This window comes from Herpailurus yagouaroundi, unplaced genomic scaffold (genome assembly GCF_014898765.1).
Source record: "Herpailurus yagouaroundi ecotype Mexico unplaced genomic scaffold, PumYag 191, whole genome shotgun sequence".
In the NCBI taxonomy this organism is placed as follows: Eukaryota; Metazoa; Chordata; class Mammalia; order Carnivora; family Felidae; genus Herpailurus; species Herpailurus yagouaroundi.
The window spans coordinates 14,155,109-14,171,450 of NW_024412422.1; the positions used below are offsets into that span (position 1 = coordinate 14,155,109).

The 16,342-nt window shown below is 43.1% G+C and overlaps 1 protein-coding gene across 5 annotated transcripts in view; it reads right to left on the reverse strand.

Annotated features, from left to right (window-relative positions):
- Positions 1-2,774: 2,774 nt before the first annotated feature.
- The window catches only part of SBNO1 (strawberry notch homolog 1), a 59,474-nt gene continuing 45,906 nt past the window's right edge, over positions 2,775-16,342 (reverse strand). For all 5 annotated transcript variants that reach the window (XM_040444019.1, XM_040444021.1, XM_040444020.1 and 2 more), the window contains 4 exons: positions 13,336-13,473; positions 12,651-12,727; positions 10,345-10,538; positions 2,775-9,127 (listed from right to left, as the gene is read on the reverse strand). In XM_040444019.1, coding sequence (XP_040299953.1) covers positions 8,985-9,127; positions 10,345-10,538; positions 12,651-12,727; positions 13,336-13,473 — 552 coding nt within the window. In that variant the 3' untranslated portion in view covers positions 2,775-8,984. The remainder of the gene's footprint in view (positions 9,128-10,344; positions 10,539-12,650; positions 12,728-13,335; positions 13,474-16,342) is intronic.

Here is a 16,342-nt window from a genome sequence, read left to right on the forward strand (position 1 = left end):
GTATTTTCCGTATCTCAAGGCCCTTGTTCTTGGGCCTTGTCCTCTGTAGAACACAAACTCGTGCACACACACACACACACACACACACCCATCGTAGACACCAACTTTTTGCCTCTTTATGACTAATTTGCCTAGAATAGTTCTTTTATTGTTAAAGTTTGTTTTATTTATCTTGAGAAGGGGGTGGGGCAGAGAGAGAGAACCCCAAGTAGCGTCCATGCCATCAGCGTAGAGCTCAACTCCGGGCTTGAACTCATAAAACCGTGAGATCACGACCTGAGCCTAAGTCAAGAGTCGGATGCTTAACCGAATGAGCCCCCCGCGTGCCCCTCGGGCAGTAGTTCTTGACCAAGGGGAGATCCTGCCCCTCAGAGGACATTTGGCCACGTCTGGAGACACCTGGGGCTGTCGCAACCGGGAGGACAGCAGCGCGTACCACTGGCATCTCATGCGTTAGGACCAGGGATGCTGCTGCACTTCCCACGACAACAAACGGGACAGCACCTCACGAAGAATGGCCCGGCCCAAATGTCAATAGCGTGAAGGCCCAGGGTCCCACGGTGAGGCTGAAAGCAGACTTGAAAACACCGACGGGGAACAAAGTCCAAGCAAACTGGAACTAAAAACTCGGGGATGGTGGAGGCGTCCAATGAAGGTCAGGTCTCTTAATGTCTTACTCAGGTTAATACTAAGGTTATACCTTTAAGGGGCGCCTGGGTGGCTCAGTCAGTTAAGCGCTTGACTTCGGCTCAGGTCATGATCTCATGGTTCCTGAGTTCGAGCCCCGAGCGGGACTCTGTGCCAGCAGCTCAGAGCCTGGAGCACGCTTTGGGTTTTGTCTCCCTCTAGTCTCTGCCCCTCCCTCACTCACACTCTGTGTTTCTCAAATAAATAAATAAATACATGTAAAAAATTTTTTTTAAAGTCCCGTTTCAGTCTTTAAGCTCAGCTTACAAATATTTTATCTTCTATTTTTAAAAGATTTTTTTTTAATGTTTTTTTCAACGTTTTTATTTATTTTTTTTTGGGACAGAGAGAGACAGAGCATGAACGGGGGAGGGGCAGAGAGAGAGGGAGACACAGAATCGGAAACAGCCTCCAGGCTCCGAGCCATCAGCCCAGAGCCTGACGCGGGGCTCGAACTCACGGACCGCGAGATCGTGACCTGGCTGAAGTCGGACGCTCAACCGACTGCGCTACCCAGGCGCCCCAAAAGATTTTTATTTTTTAAGTAATCTCTATGCCCAATGTGGGGCTCAGACCTACAACCCTGAGATCAAGAGTCGCATGCTCTACTGACTGAGCCGGCCAGGTGCCCCCTCAACTTACACGTATTTTAATAAAATTTTAGTTAAAATGTAGAACACTCCCTTTCACTCATTCCATTAATACTCAATTATCTCACATATTTGACAGATTAAATCCCCCTAAACATTAACACCATTTACAAACTTGATTCAATTCCCTCAAGGATTTCAAGCTACAAATTGAGATGGTTCTCTTAAGCATTTCAAACCCCACAAAGACTCACAAATAAGCTGTATTCCAAACATTAAAAAAAAAAAAAAAAGTCCATCCACGCGTTCCCACCCTGCCTCCCGCTGCCTTTCTCCAGGACAACAGTGCTGGCTCCTGGCCCAGGCCACCTAGGCTGGACGGGAGCCCACCCCGCGCCGGCTCCCAGATCTGCGCTGGTCTCATCTGTAAAGAGGGAGGGAGGGACTCCAGCCTCCCAGGGAAGGTGGCTCATCTTTCCATGGTGTCCTCTCATCTGTCCATTCCCTGTTCTCTGGCTTCCCAAGGCCAGCGCAAGACTGGGCCTCCTGGCCGATCCTTCTCAAGAGCTCCAGAGCTCAGCGGGAGCACAATACTGCGGCGCACCGGCCTCCACCCGTCCCAGCTTCTCCGGTCACTCACCTCCCGGGCCTCCCCTGCTCGGGCACACGTGAGCATTCCTGCTGACCGCAGGAATCTCCCGTGCTCGCTCGTCTGCTGTCTCGACAGTAGAGGAAGTACCCGCGAGGAATCACCCGTGGGGACAGCATGTGACCTGATGCCAGACAGGCTTCTTCTTAAACTCTTACTAAATACAGGCACCAACCCCCCCAAATTGGAAACTGAACACCTTTCACAGCTCACGAGCCAAGTAACTTCACCTGAGAACGAGGGAGGGACTGAAGACCAGGGAAATGAAGACAGAGAACACCCCAAAGCCACCGGCATACACTAGGCACTCCGTATTCCCGGATAGTTTTCTACATCAAACATTTTCAGTTTTTTCAGAAGCAGAGCTCGGATCGTGGACTGGGTGGCTCAACGCCAGGAATGAATGATTTTAAACAAGAGCCTCGTGCCTGCCTCCACGTCCTCCGATGCTGGCGGCCACCGTTCTGTTCTGTGGCATCGCTCAGGAAAGACACTCAAGAGGGGAGGCCTCAGGAGCCGCGGGAGGCCGGAGGACCCCAGCCCAGGCCCTACCGCACTGTCCGCGGGTGCGGCGGTGTGCACGCTTCTCGCCCCAAAGAGTGCCGGCTTCTGGGGCGCCTGGGTGGGTGTCGGTTAAGTGATCGACTCTTGATTTTGGCTCAGGTCATGATCTCACGGTTCATGGATCGAGCCCCACGCCAGGCTCTGGGCTGACCTGCTTGGGGCTGACTCCCAAGCAGGCTCCACTTGGGAGTCTCTGCCCCACCCCCACTCTCTCCCTCTCAAAATAAACAAACTTAAGAGGTGCTCGGCACCCAGATAAAGAACACACAGAGTGGGAAAAAGTGTATTAGCCAGTTTAATTTATTTAAGAATCTTACAAAAAAAGAAAACAAAACAAAAACCACAACAACAAAAAACTAAATACAGAATTGGTTATGCTTCATGGTTGATCGTTTTTTACTTGCGAGGGTAAACCTCGCTAAATGCAGCCGACACATTTTTATTGCATGAGACCCAATGTTTAAAGTTACACATCAAAATGGTTGGAACAGTCATTTCTGGACACTCGGTACTGTTTTCATCACGGAAGGCTGAACGGAGCAGTGCAGTATCATCAGAACAGTGCGTACCCTTCGTACACTGACAGACATTCAAGACAGAGTAGCAATATAAAAAGGGAGATTTAAAAAAAGAGAACCAAATAAAAACAACCAAGAGTTTACATCCACCTCTGTTTTCAAATTGTCTTTGGATTCCATCAGACGTTGTCTCAAGATGCACCAAGTCAGATCGGTAAAGGAGGAAGATCTATGCCTACGTATAAAAGTATCCTTTGCTCAGCGGAGGTAGAACCTGGCAAAAGTTTTATTGCAGAGATACAGCGGCGTACCTCTTCCCACCTCTCATGGTTGATGGTAGATACAAGTGGTTATTGAAAAATAATTATCAGTAGTTTGCAAATTCAGTATAAACCGTGAACAGGATGAGTTTTTTCTAATGGCGGTGAGACTGCAGATGTGCTACGTAGAAAAAAAGCTCTCTGCCCCCTAAAGGGGAAGTCAGAAAGGAGGCTCAAGCTTCTATCCTCTTCAGTGCCACAAATACTGTCATAGCAAGAGAGGCCCTTGGGGCGGAGGTGGGGAGGGGAGGCGGAAGGACGGATGGGGTGTCCTCACTGAGGGGCCTGTGGACTGACCCTCGGGCCCGGAGGCGGCCCGAACTGCCAGTAGCAAAGAGAACGGGGCTGGCGCCGAGGGTCGCCCCTCGGCACTGCTGCGCACAAGCTCAACCACTCCTCGGGCGCCAGAGGAAGGGGGAGGACGGGGCGGGTTTGGGCCGGGATTCCCACTGGAGCTCATCTCTGACAGGGCCTGACTCAGGACACGCTAGGTTCCCGAGACTTACCTATCTAAATGCAAACAACTTCTCAGTTTTCGGCAAGTGTACCAAGTTCAGTAGTGGTGAGTGGAACATGTATGTGAGGGAAAAGGCCCAAGAAATGCCCACGGCAATCCTTCCTCAAAGTTACAGGGGAACATTTCCTTAAAGGTGCAAAACCTTTACATAAAAACCCAATGGTTGCCTCCCGTCTGATGATTCCCACCACTTTCACGAGCCAGCCCAGGGTCTTCCCTATTGGCAACGCTAACTGTCAAGAGGGCCTTAATCTGGCTCGGCACTGGATCTGTGGCCGATCCAGTCAAGGTCAATGCCCCAGTAGCAGTCCACTGGTGGTGCGAGCAGCTCAGGGGATCCTGCTGGCCAGTCCGGCCACAGTTCACTGTCTGCTTTACCCTCAGCGCAGAATCAACCTATGGGCCGAAGGCTCGCGTGAAGCCCCCACAGCAGCTGTGTTGCCCTCTCTGGGAGGACAACGGTTCCTGACAGAACATTCTTCAGCGTTACCTGTCCAAACAGAGACCCACGTGTACCGGGCCGGTCTCCCCGTCTGCTCTTAATATCCTTAACAGGTGAGAGCAGAGGCAGATTACCTGTGCTGCCTGCAAAATAACTGCCTGATTATTTTTTCCAGGTTAATGGTAGAGGCCTGACTTGTTTAATTCAAGAAACAAAAACAAAAACACAGAAACCCTGCGGCAGCGGGCCACAAACCAAGGTTCAGATCTGCAAGATTTTCTTCTCAGCTGGAAAGCCACACAGATGAAGGATTTGGTACGGGCCTGAAGAATGGAAAGGGTAGGAGCAAGTCAGGTTACCGAAGAGCTACGTTTGATCCCAAATGCACTGAAGAAGTTAGAGGAGCTTAAAGAAGTCTTGGGAAGAAATGTTTTTTATGTGAAAACATCAGGCTCACTACAGCTTCCAAAGAGCAACATAAACAAGCATAACTAGTCATATAATGACAGTATCAGAAATTGCACTCAAGTACATTCCCCCCAATACAATGCATTGCACACAGTAAAAATTTGTAATAAAAATGCAAAACACAATCAGGCATGTTGAAAAATATTAACACAAAACAGACATAGGAATTCTATAGCCAAGATGCAAAACTGAATCCTAAAATATATGAACAAATTCAGCTAAGAAGTTTTTCATACTTTTATATATATATATATATATAAAAAATTATAAGATGCCCCGTATGGGAAGTCAAGAAAAGAATAAATAGGATCGAAGGGAGGGGGGAAAGAGAAAGAAAGAGTGGGTAGGGTCCCAATTTACAAGAAATATTTACATTCAGAATTCAAAAGAACTCAGCATTTCTATATATACACATTTATGTACATATATATAAGTACAGCATAAAATCAGAAGGTGGGTTTTGGGATTTCACCTCAAGTACTCAGAAAGAAATTACTAGCTAGCTTGAGTTGCAGGTATCTATTTAGTTGAGTTTCCTTCACTTACATGCCCCTTAAAAGACACCGCATTTGTATCGGATAATTGGCATCCCATGAGGAATTTTCACAAATGGGTTCTGCTCGCGGCTATCGCCACAACGGGGACTGCTTGCCTCATTCCAGCAGCAAAGTGTGCACGGCCCTGTGCGTGGGTTTTGTGGTTAGCCAGGGAGACCCCGGACACAGGAGGGGGAATCAACAAATGCCCATCGTCACAGCGGTTGCCTTTGCCACTGGGATGCCTGAACTAACCAGACATCTGGCTAACTGGATCCCGGCCTAACGGCGACTCTTACGTAGCACCATTCTTAGAAGCTATCAAATATCACCCAGGTAACGTTTTTAAAATAAGAGTATTTAGACAGGGACCTTCCTCTTAACATCTTACCAAGAACAGGACTGAAAGGGAAAATACTTTTCGTCTCTCTTTCGTGAATTGCGATGCACCGATCATTTGTAATCTGCCGCTTTTTGCCCTCATGCTAACTGGGAAGTAGAAGGGGTAGGGGGCAAGGGTTCCCGTTACACAACTGTTAAGTGCTGTGCTGGTCATGCCTGTTAGAAGTTCTAATAGCATCACACGGAGGCTAGCAGAAGAATGCCCCAGAGACTACAGGCACAAAATCGCGCCTCTAAAATGTTATATTCCCCTGGAACTTGGTACTCTAGAACTTTTATCTTCACAGATAAAGCACACTAAAATGAAAAGGGTTATTGTTGCAGCTCAAAAAAAAGTCTCAAGTGCTAATTAACTGGACTGGAACAAATATATGTACACAAACACACACTACTACATTGCTTTGGATGCAAGTTCTTGCTAACTTATATACAGATGTAAAGAAAAGGTATTGAAGACTGTATCTGCAACATAGCAGCAAAAAGGGAAAATTGCTTAGGATATTTACTTTTTGATCAAGTTGTGTTTAAAGACATACTTTGTTAATACTTGTAGGACTTTACACATCATTGATCCCTATCTGGGTAATCTCACTAAACTGCAGATAAAGACCTTGTGGTGTGGAGGTTGCTAGATTAGGGGAACACTAATTCCCCCCAAGATACCATCTGAGCGGCTCTGGACTCAGGAAGTGAGTGGTTTTCAGCACAATCGACACTGTAAACTCTGAAAACGCTAACATGATTTACAATCAAATCTTTGTGCTCAGAGCCATATTGCTAAAAAGGGAGGGAGGAAAGGCATTGCAGGGGCCAAATGGACTCGCATCAGGTTCAGCAAGGCCCTGGGGTCAGACGTGGCATTCAGATCCTGAAACACACGGAGCCGTTTTATAGAAGTCAGCTGTTGTTAAGACTTGGGTTTTTAACAGAGGGGGACCCTGAATGCTGGCCAACCTGAACGTGCTGGCTTAGATGAGGATGAGGGCACAGTGTGAAGGTCGTACATTCAACCTCCAGAGAGGGGGTGAGCAGCGGACTCATGGTGTCCTGATGGGAGGAGCACAGGCGTGTGGCACCTCAGCGCCCACCCCCCTTACACCAGTTGCCTTTCTGAGGTCTCCTTTCAGACTTTTCAGAGGCCTTATTTCTGGACCTTATTTTTAAAAGTGAAACAATGCTGCTCCTCCAAGAACAGAACACGCCTATGCCCTTTTGTATCAAGACAGCTATTCAAAGAGCCAACACCACATCAGGAATCGTGGGGGTCAACTGACCACATTCGTCTCCCCGGAGGGAGCAGGCTTGTCAGGGTTCGGTCCCCGTCCCCAACTCTACTTCACGTTAGTGCACGGATGGATGCCGAGCGGGCTACCGGATTAAAACAGAGGAACTAACTGGGAAGTTCTGCTGCAGGTGGGACGGTCTGCCCTTGGCTGCCAGCTGGGTCCAGCGGCCCTGACAAAGAACACTGGTTGATATTCACATGGATCACTGCCTGAGATAGAAAGCCTAGACTGAGGATAAAAGTTGCATCCACTTGGCAACACATGCCAAAGAACAGAAATGATTCTCGATGTGTTCTTTCACGTATCAAGAATAAATAAATCCAAAGGAAACGTACGGTAAACTTGACGTAAGCAAACTCGGCCTTAAAGAAACACAGGAAGATGAAAGCCCTAGCCATCACCGAACAGACATCTTGCCTGATTCTGCAAGAAGTTTCAAAAGTGACAAAGGAGAACAATTCAACTTGAGAAACATTCAAAACGACTATCGCTACACCCCTTTCTCGACACCATCTCAGTTTTGAGGGGTAGGTTTTAAGCCCAAAAAGGCTGCCTGGAGTGCCGCGTAACACGCCAGTTCTGCAGAATCCCCGTCACAGACTCTGCCTCTGAAGGTGGTGAGGGCCTAAGCAAGAGTCCACTTCTGGTTAGTAGAACAACTTTTTATTTGACATCTACAAGACTGTGGTATCTTGCAGCTTTTGACCAGGTTTATACAATCTCAATTTTTCAATAGTGCAACCTGTGCAGGCAAAACAAAGGGAAAGGAAAACAAAAGGAAACAAAAAAACCCAATTGTCCCCTCACTTGTTTCATAAACATCTATTATAGGCGAAACAAAACTTACCCATATTATAGATAAGTGTCTATTCACATTTGTACATTACCATTTTTAACAGCTTGAGATAAACTCTACAATGTCTTACAACACATTAAACGATATTCAAGTTACTGGGTAACAACAATAACAACAAGAAATAAACATACAGCAGAAGCCTCAAGTGTTTCCTCATTGTCTAGTTTACAGCTCAAGTACGGTTTCCTTTTTTATGAGTGACAAATTAAGATAATGGAGTAAAAAAAGATTGTTTGCAAGATGGAAGCCGATTTGTACTTCTTTCTAAAACGATCTTTAAGTTAAGGAAAATGTAGTTTTAAGAAAAGCAGGCTTGTAGCCATTTTTGCAGCACACATTAGGAATACTATTAATACATTAAAATTAACTTTCAGAGTTTTACCACCAAAAAAATGTATATACTCATTACCTTGACAAGAAACCTGGGGCAGGGAGAAGAGGGTGAGGGGAATCCGCCGGGTGAGAAGCAATACCCAGGTATAAACACTATAAAAATGCAATAACCAATGCTGTACATCTACAAATGTTTCTCTCCGTTACTTGACTTGTTTTCATCTTGTTTACGCATGCTTTCAAAGACATGCACTGTCAGAACAAAAACTAAAAAAGAACCCGAATGCATGATATGCAACCTTTCATTTCATGCTTTAATAAACCTATTGTTTAATAAGTTGGAAAAAGAAACCAATATATATTTTCTATATTTATAGACTCAAAACACATGCATCTGGGGATAAGTCCCACAGCAATTGCATGGATGTACTGCGTTAACCCTGAGCACTGTGTAACATAAAAGTAAAGCCAGTTTGGGAAGTTCCAAGCATTTTTAAACCAATTGTGGTTTGTAGCCTTTAACAAACTCACAAACAAACAGACACACGCACGCATACATACCCCTCTGCTCACCCAAAGTAAAAGCATATGGGAAGTACCATGGGAAAAGCAAAGGAAAGACATATGTACCACCATCGGCACTGCTGATTTTCAGTTTTGCTATCTATTCCAGGTTTGTCCTTATTCCCAAAAAAATTAACTAGAGAGAGCACAACTGAAAAAAATTATAATTCTTTGGAAACTGTCCCTGATTTTTATGCAAATGATATGCTTCAACAGCATTTCAGATACATCCATGTTGAAACCTGTCTGTTCTTAAGCGTTGCTCAAGTTGGCGATGCTCTGCGGGTGACGCTGCTGCCAGAGCTGTTTCTGTTGGACCGCAAGCTGTTGAGACTGGTCTGAAGTTGACAGGAGATTTACAAGAGGAGACACACAATTTGCAGGAATGATCAAACCTGCAATTAGAAACAAGAACTTATCAAGGCTATATCCAAGAGAAATCATACTGTGTTTTACAGCTGCACAGCACATTCCAAATGAAGCATAACATTAAGTGTAACAAATAAGACTCCACCCAAACACTAAACGAATACTTGAGAACTGAAACTGCCCCCTCAGAAGTAACCCAATTCCTCAGCAGCATTACTCGCAGAGACCTAAGCATATGCAAAGTCCACAGTAACACTGACTTCTCGGTGGAGGATTGGAAAATGGACTATAGTGTCTCTCTATCTACTGTCTTTGCAGCTCCACAAATGCAGGCGAACACGACCTTCTTTGGGCAGGTATTAATGGACCAACAAGGCTACAGAATAGTGGATGTGAATTCAACTGCTTAGTGAAGCAGGTAATTTCCAAGTGGGCACGCTACAGGCGTTAGCAAACTGTGGAAAGTATACGCCCTCGGTAAAGGAACTTTAACTCCTCCTATGTGGGAACAGGGGCTAGATGTTCCACATAAACTGTGTGTGTGTGCACGCGTGTGCGCATGCATGCATGTGGTTTTTGAGAAAACAAAACCCAGGCTTTTGATTTTTAAATGTTGGCCAACTAATTCAAATGCAGACTCGCAAAAACCAAAACTATCAAGAGGGTCAAAAAAAAATAAAAAAAGGTCATGGACTGACTCTGGCCCATGGGCTGCCAACCTGCAGCCCACAATAAAAAGAAGGTCGTCGGAAATGCAACAAACACGAAACCACAGGCCAAAGTGCAGTAACGATGAATTCCTGCGAGGCCTGCCATTTAGAGGATGGTGGGAACAGCTGCCCGGTCTGCCCGTGCTCTCTGCTAAAACTCCAGTCCCTCCTCTGTGCAGTGACTGTAGTTCCAGTCTCAATTTGGCTCAGTGACTGGAAACGGGTAGACTTCAGAGGATCCTGGGCAAGAGGCTGGGCTCGGTCTTTATACCACAGCCTGCACAGACAGCGACAGTGAGGAAGGGGAGCAAGAACAGCTGAGAGCGGCCTAAAATAAATGACATTGTAACTTCAGCTAGAATCAACAGTGCCCATTCAAAGGTTTAACTTCCGTTCAACCTTTTAAGAGCATATAAAACAAGCTCTCCCCCATTACTGGGAGAGATACTGATTCTAAAACGTTAGAAGCAAAATAAAAAAAGAATAGGATCTGATTTTTCCGGATAGCTCAAACCCCCCAAAATTAGACTCACCTACAATCCGTTGTCCATCCTCTGTTCTCAGTCGAACAATCTGCATTTTCACATTTGTGCCACTGACAGATGCTAGAACACCCTCAACCTTTGTCCAGACACTCAGTACGGAGCCACATAATACGTAGTATGTGCGGCAACGAAGACCTATTTCACAAACTAATCCCAAGCTTGCCTTTTTACAGTTGCCACGCCTAGGAAAAATAGGGGAAAACATATACGTATACACATACACGCACGTGAACAGCTAGCAAAGTCTACCTAGGTTTCAAATGGAAGATGTCCTAGTCCAATTTGCCTTTCTTTATTGACAGTTTCTTTGATTACGCTCTTATTGACATATTGGATTATCCTGTCCAATGTAAGGTGTCATTACTGGTTTGTTAAGTTTCTAAAATTTGTTTTAGAAAATAAGATTTCTGGGGCCTGACTCCCAGTTAAAAGGGTTTATTTACTGGGTTTGATATCCATTTAAACATTTGTCTTTTGAAAAATTTTTTTCATTTACATCCAAGTTAGTGAGCATATACCGCAATAATAATTTCAGCAGATTCCAGTGATTCATCCCCTATGTGTAACATCCAGTGCTCATCCTAACAAGTGTCTTCCTTAATGGCCCTTGCCCATTTAGCCCATCCCCCCACCCACAACCCCTCCAGTAAACATCTGTCACTTTAACATCTGTTAGTTTACTATACTGACGCTAGCTTATAAAATAATTCTGCCAGTTACTTCTAAAGTATTGAACAACCAATATATTATAAATCATGTCACTGAGAAAGGCCTCAGCAAACCAAAAGAATGGAACTATTAAATTTTTTTTAAACTGTAAGAAAAAGAAGACATGGTTCATAAAATTATACAATTTATAAAATTTTTAAACTTATAAATTTATATAATTCCTCAATAAAATTATATTTTTAATAGTAATTCAAGAGGATACACAGTAGTATTGGGCACTTGTCTTGCTAATGCTCAAAGCAAATGTTTTAGAGAGGACTACTGTAAGTTAACTTTAAAAATATTTTATCTTGGGGCGCCTGGGTGGCGCAGTCGGTTAAGCGTCCGACTTCAGCCAGGTCACGATCTCGCGGTCCGTGAGTTCGAGCCCCGTGTCGGGCTCTGGGCTGATGGCTCAGAGCCTGGAGCCTGTTTCCGATTCTGTGTCTCCCTCTCTCTCTGCCCCTCCCCTGTTCATGCTCTGTCTCTCTCTGTCCCAAAAATAAATAATAAAAAAAAAAACGTTGAAAAAAAAAATTAAAAATATTTTATCTTGAAAGATTTTCCTAATTTCCAAAACACTAATTTGCTCTCAAAATGAAAACAAAAAACATTGCTCATATCAAATTTATCTTCCTACATGTCTTTTTTTTTTTTTAATTTTTTTTCAACGTTTATTTATTTTTGGGACAGAGAGAGACAGAGCATGAACGGGGGAGGGGCAGAGAGAGAGGGAGACACAGAATCGGAAACAGGCTCCAGGCTCTGAGCCATCAGCCCAGAGCCTGACGCGGGGCTCGAACTCCCAGACCGCGAGATCGTGACCTGGCTGAAGTCGGACGCTTAACCGACTGCGCCACCCAGGCGCCCCTCTTCCTACATGTCTTAAAAGAAAAATAAACCAGCTAAAATTCATCCATGTCCTGTATTCCTTTTCATAAAATGGGCCAGATACCCCATTGTCTACTTAATGGGTGAGGAAACAGTGGGTAAGGAAATAGGGGAACCATAATGTGCAGGGTATTACGTGCCCTCCACACCTACAGCCTCAGCTGAAGTGGACACTGTAAGTTAGGGGATGACACAGTGACTTGAAAGAACACACCTCCAGCCAGCCTAGTGGCACAGTAGGACCACTTCCAGGGCTCAACAACAGTCTTCTGGTGCTGTCAGCAACTCTAATTTCCTAGAAGTTTCCTAGCCTTAAAAATGAAAAGTGATTTGGGATGCCAGTACCTTTTTTTTTTTTTTTTTTTTAAAGAGAGAAATAAATAAACAAACAAATAAATGAAGGGAAGGAAGGAGAGGAGAGGGAGAAAAAGTCAGCTTTAACAAGGAGGATAGACAAGTCCATACTGCCAGACTGCAGCTGGCCGGAAGTAACAAAGCACTGGTGAAGAACACAGGGGACACCTGAACAGCGTGTGGTCCACAGACATACAAGCAATTCTAACTGAAGAATGACACCTAACATCAGATAATCTGTTCACGGACTTCGAGAGACAGACAACTAAAGAGCAAACGTGTGTTTCAATTAAGTCTTGATTACATTTTGGAAAATACGGTGAGAAACATGAAATACTAACCAATAAGCATGAGTACAAGTGTCTGCAGATGAATTATACTGATCTAACCAGTGGATCAGGGCATCATCTGAGACTACCTGTGAAAATAAGACAAAAATTCCATTGAAACAGGATTGTTTTAAACAAGCTGGTTGCCTTCCTATGTTCTCTAAAGCCAATTTACAATCCTCTCTATACAGAAAATCTGGCCCATTACTAGCTGCATTTGAGCGCCCTTCATAAAATCCTGCCATTAGGCTCTTCCTATGTAACAAATGTTTCCAATAGCTAGTTTAATGTTAATTGTTGAAACTGGCTAGGAAGAATAGTAATACAAGGTAATACTAAGAATAAATAATAGTAATGCTAGAAAAAAAGTAGTCATTCACCACTTTTCTACAAATCGTTGTAAAACAAATATTTTTAACGGTTCTATTTTTTTGAGTTAACGCTGGAAGTTTCTTTTTCTACAACACAAGCTCTTTCAAATAATCATCTTACAAGTTTCTTAAATGGTTGATAACATTAAGACTGGTATGTTAATGTAACAAAATGTGACAAAATGGTTCCTAAAAATAATTTCCCTGTAATCAAATAGGGAAAATTCACAACATAATTTTATATACAGACATAAAGCACTCCTAAACAATTTCAATATATTATAAAACAAGTATTTATAGATAGTATAATACAAATGAAAAAATACCTTCTTATATTTCTTTTTTAGATCAGCATAAATTTCTAATTTGAGCTGTTTTCCAGTATTTGGTCTATAAACTAAGAAAAGCTTCTTTTTTGGGTTCACTTCTTTAACCAAGATGGCAGTTTTCTTGTTGTTCCTTATCTATTTAAAAAAAAGTGAGAAAGTATAAAGATCTGTACTGCATACCTTCAAATACACTTTTTTGTGCCATCACATTAGCAAATGCAATCCTTTGAAAGACTGTAACACCAAATAGGCACATGAACCTGTAACTGTGGAAAAGGACAGCATCTTCCTTTGCTCATCTACCTGAGTTTTTACAAGGTCTCACCAGAATGAAGACTGAACCTGAATTCTTAGGGACACTCAAAACATAGGTTGAGGGCCAAGACACTCCTTAGGAGATTGTTTAGAATAAGTTTTAAAACATAAATGTCCAGTGGAGACAATTTCGCTTGTTCTAGGCCATGTTCTTGCCTCAGAGATCCAGGAGATAGGAGATTAGGGAGGGGGTAGAAAGGGTCTTCAGAGGAAAATCCTTTTACCTCTACTCTATTGTTCTTTAAGTGTTTATTATTTTTGAGAGAGCAAGTGTGAATGGGGGAGGGGTAGAGCGAGAGGGACAGCAGAGAGCCTGATGCGGGGCTCAAACTCATAAAGGGTGAGATCATGATCTGAGTCGAAACTGGACACTTAACCAACTGGGCCACCCATGCACCTCCCATTTCTTCTTTCATTTATTTTGAGAGAGAGAGGGAGAAAGGGAGACCGTGTGCAGGGAAGAACAGAGAAGGGGCAGGGCAGGGAGAATCCCAAACAGGCTCCAGGTTGTCAGCACAAGAGCACAACGCAGGACTCCAACTCACAAGATCATGAGATCATGATCTGAACTGAAATCAAGAGTCAGACATTCAACTGACTGACCCACCTAGGCGCCTTACTCTATTCTATGTTTAGAAATTTTCATAATAAAATGTGTAAAAAAAAAAAACAAGTTACTCTCCTTGAAGTTACAATGAACCATAACCTCTAAGATAATGATTTTGATCACCCACAGTTCCCTGCACCCATCTATAATCCATCCATCAGGGCTGTCTATCCCTACGGTTGCTGTAGGGTGAAGTTAAGACATCACATGATCTGTAAACAGTAAAGCTACGATATAAAAAAGCCAAAATGTTGAGCAAATAATAAATATACATAGGTAAAAAGGGAAGACGTGGATGTATCAGACAAATGATGGAACTTACACATATTTTTAATTTTTTTTTAAAAGTTGGGAGTTATGGCAGAAATACTAACAGGAAGGAAAAAGCCCATTAAACTCAAGGAAAATTAAGACCGGAAAATTAACATCTCCTTTAAAGAATGGTGAACAATTTGTAAGCAATAATCTCTGGAGCAAAACTGAAGGAAAAAAAGAAGTTTCAAAGTAAAGATACTTTCTCAGCCCCTCTACAAAACAAACTGTTCTCTGAGCTACTAACTTTACATTAATTCTTACACTGATAAAAGAAAAACACTTAATATTTTACTTATCTCTCATAGATATTAAAGATCATTTGTATGATCTTGAAACATTGTTTATACATTTACAAAGTCTATAAAACAATAGCTAAGGTAAAAATTACATTTTCTGATCTTTTATCAGTTGATGTGAAACTCCATATAATAATTATGCTTGGAGGACAGTGTTTAAAGCATTTAACAGTGTAATCTATCTTTACAGTGTCAAATTAGTTCATTACAATTACAAAATAAATCATCACGTTACAGTGGAAATAGAAGTGATTTTGACATGGTTTTCCTAATGTTAGCACACATTAAACACTGTAAAGCACACCTGCTTGTTTCTGTAGAGTGTCAAAGACAAACAACACCTGCACCTTCCTGGAAGGATTGCCCCTTCTAAGGCTGCATCTCCTCACATCCAATGGCCCTCTACCGTGCAGGAAGTAACAAAGGACCAGTGTTACCACGCCCTTCCACTCAAAGGGAGACGAGGATCAGCACTTTCCTCAAAACCGACCAGCGTGTACATTCTGGCCATAGTTTGGAACAAATAAAGAATAGCCAATACCCTAGCCCGCATCAATAAAAATCCCATCTAAGGGAGAATAATAAAATCTGTTGAATTCGATCAGTAATTGTGATGTAATACTGGTTTTGATATTATGATGCTGTAGTTTTATCAAATGTTACTGTTGGTGAAAACTGGTGTACAATTTCTCTGTATCATTTCTCATAACCTCATGTGAATCGACAAATATCTCAGTAAGATTTCCAAAAAACAAATTAACTAGGAGCCAGATTCAGTTTGAGAGCTTTGCTCTTGGATCAAGGGCCAGTAAATCAGGACTGTGACCAAATCAGACCTGAGGCTCCTAAGCTTAAGAACACTTTAAGGAAAGCGATGCCTGCATGGCTCAGTCAGTTAAGTGTCCGACTTCAGCTCAGATCATGATCTCACAGCTCGTGAGTTTGAGCCCCACATCGGGCTCTGCTGACAGCTCAAAGCCTGGAGCCTGCTTCAGATTCTGTGTCTCCCTCTCTCTCTGTCCCTCCCCTGCTCGTGCTCTGTCTCAAAAATAAACATAAAAAAAATCAAAACAAAACAAGAACAGTTTAATAGGAAAGAAGGAAGGAAGAAAGGAAGGGAAAAACAAAAACAAAAAAGAATAGTCAGTGGAAACCATCTATGGCCTACAAAACCTGAAATATTTAGTATCTGATCCATTGTAGAAGTTATTTAAGGATACCTGTTCTACATAGCTTATTTATGACAGCATCATATATGGCCTCTTTTATGCAGTTACATCTTCAACCTGGTCTTCATTTACAGTTGGCCTCTCCACAAATTTTGCAAATCAAAACTAAAATGTGGCACATACATACAAAGGAACATTATTCAGTCACAAAAAGGAATGAAGCACGGACACATGCTACAACATGAATGAACCCCGAAGGCTTTTATGCCGGGTGAAAGCCAGACACAAAAGGAGAAGTATTC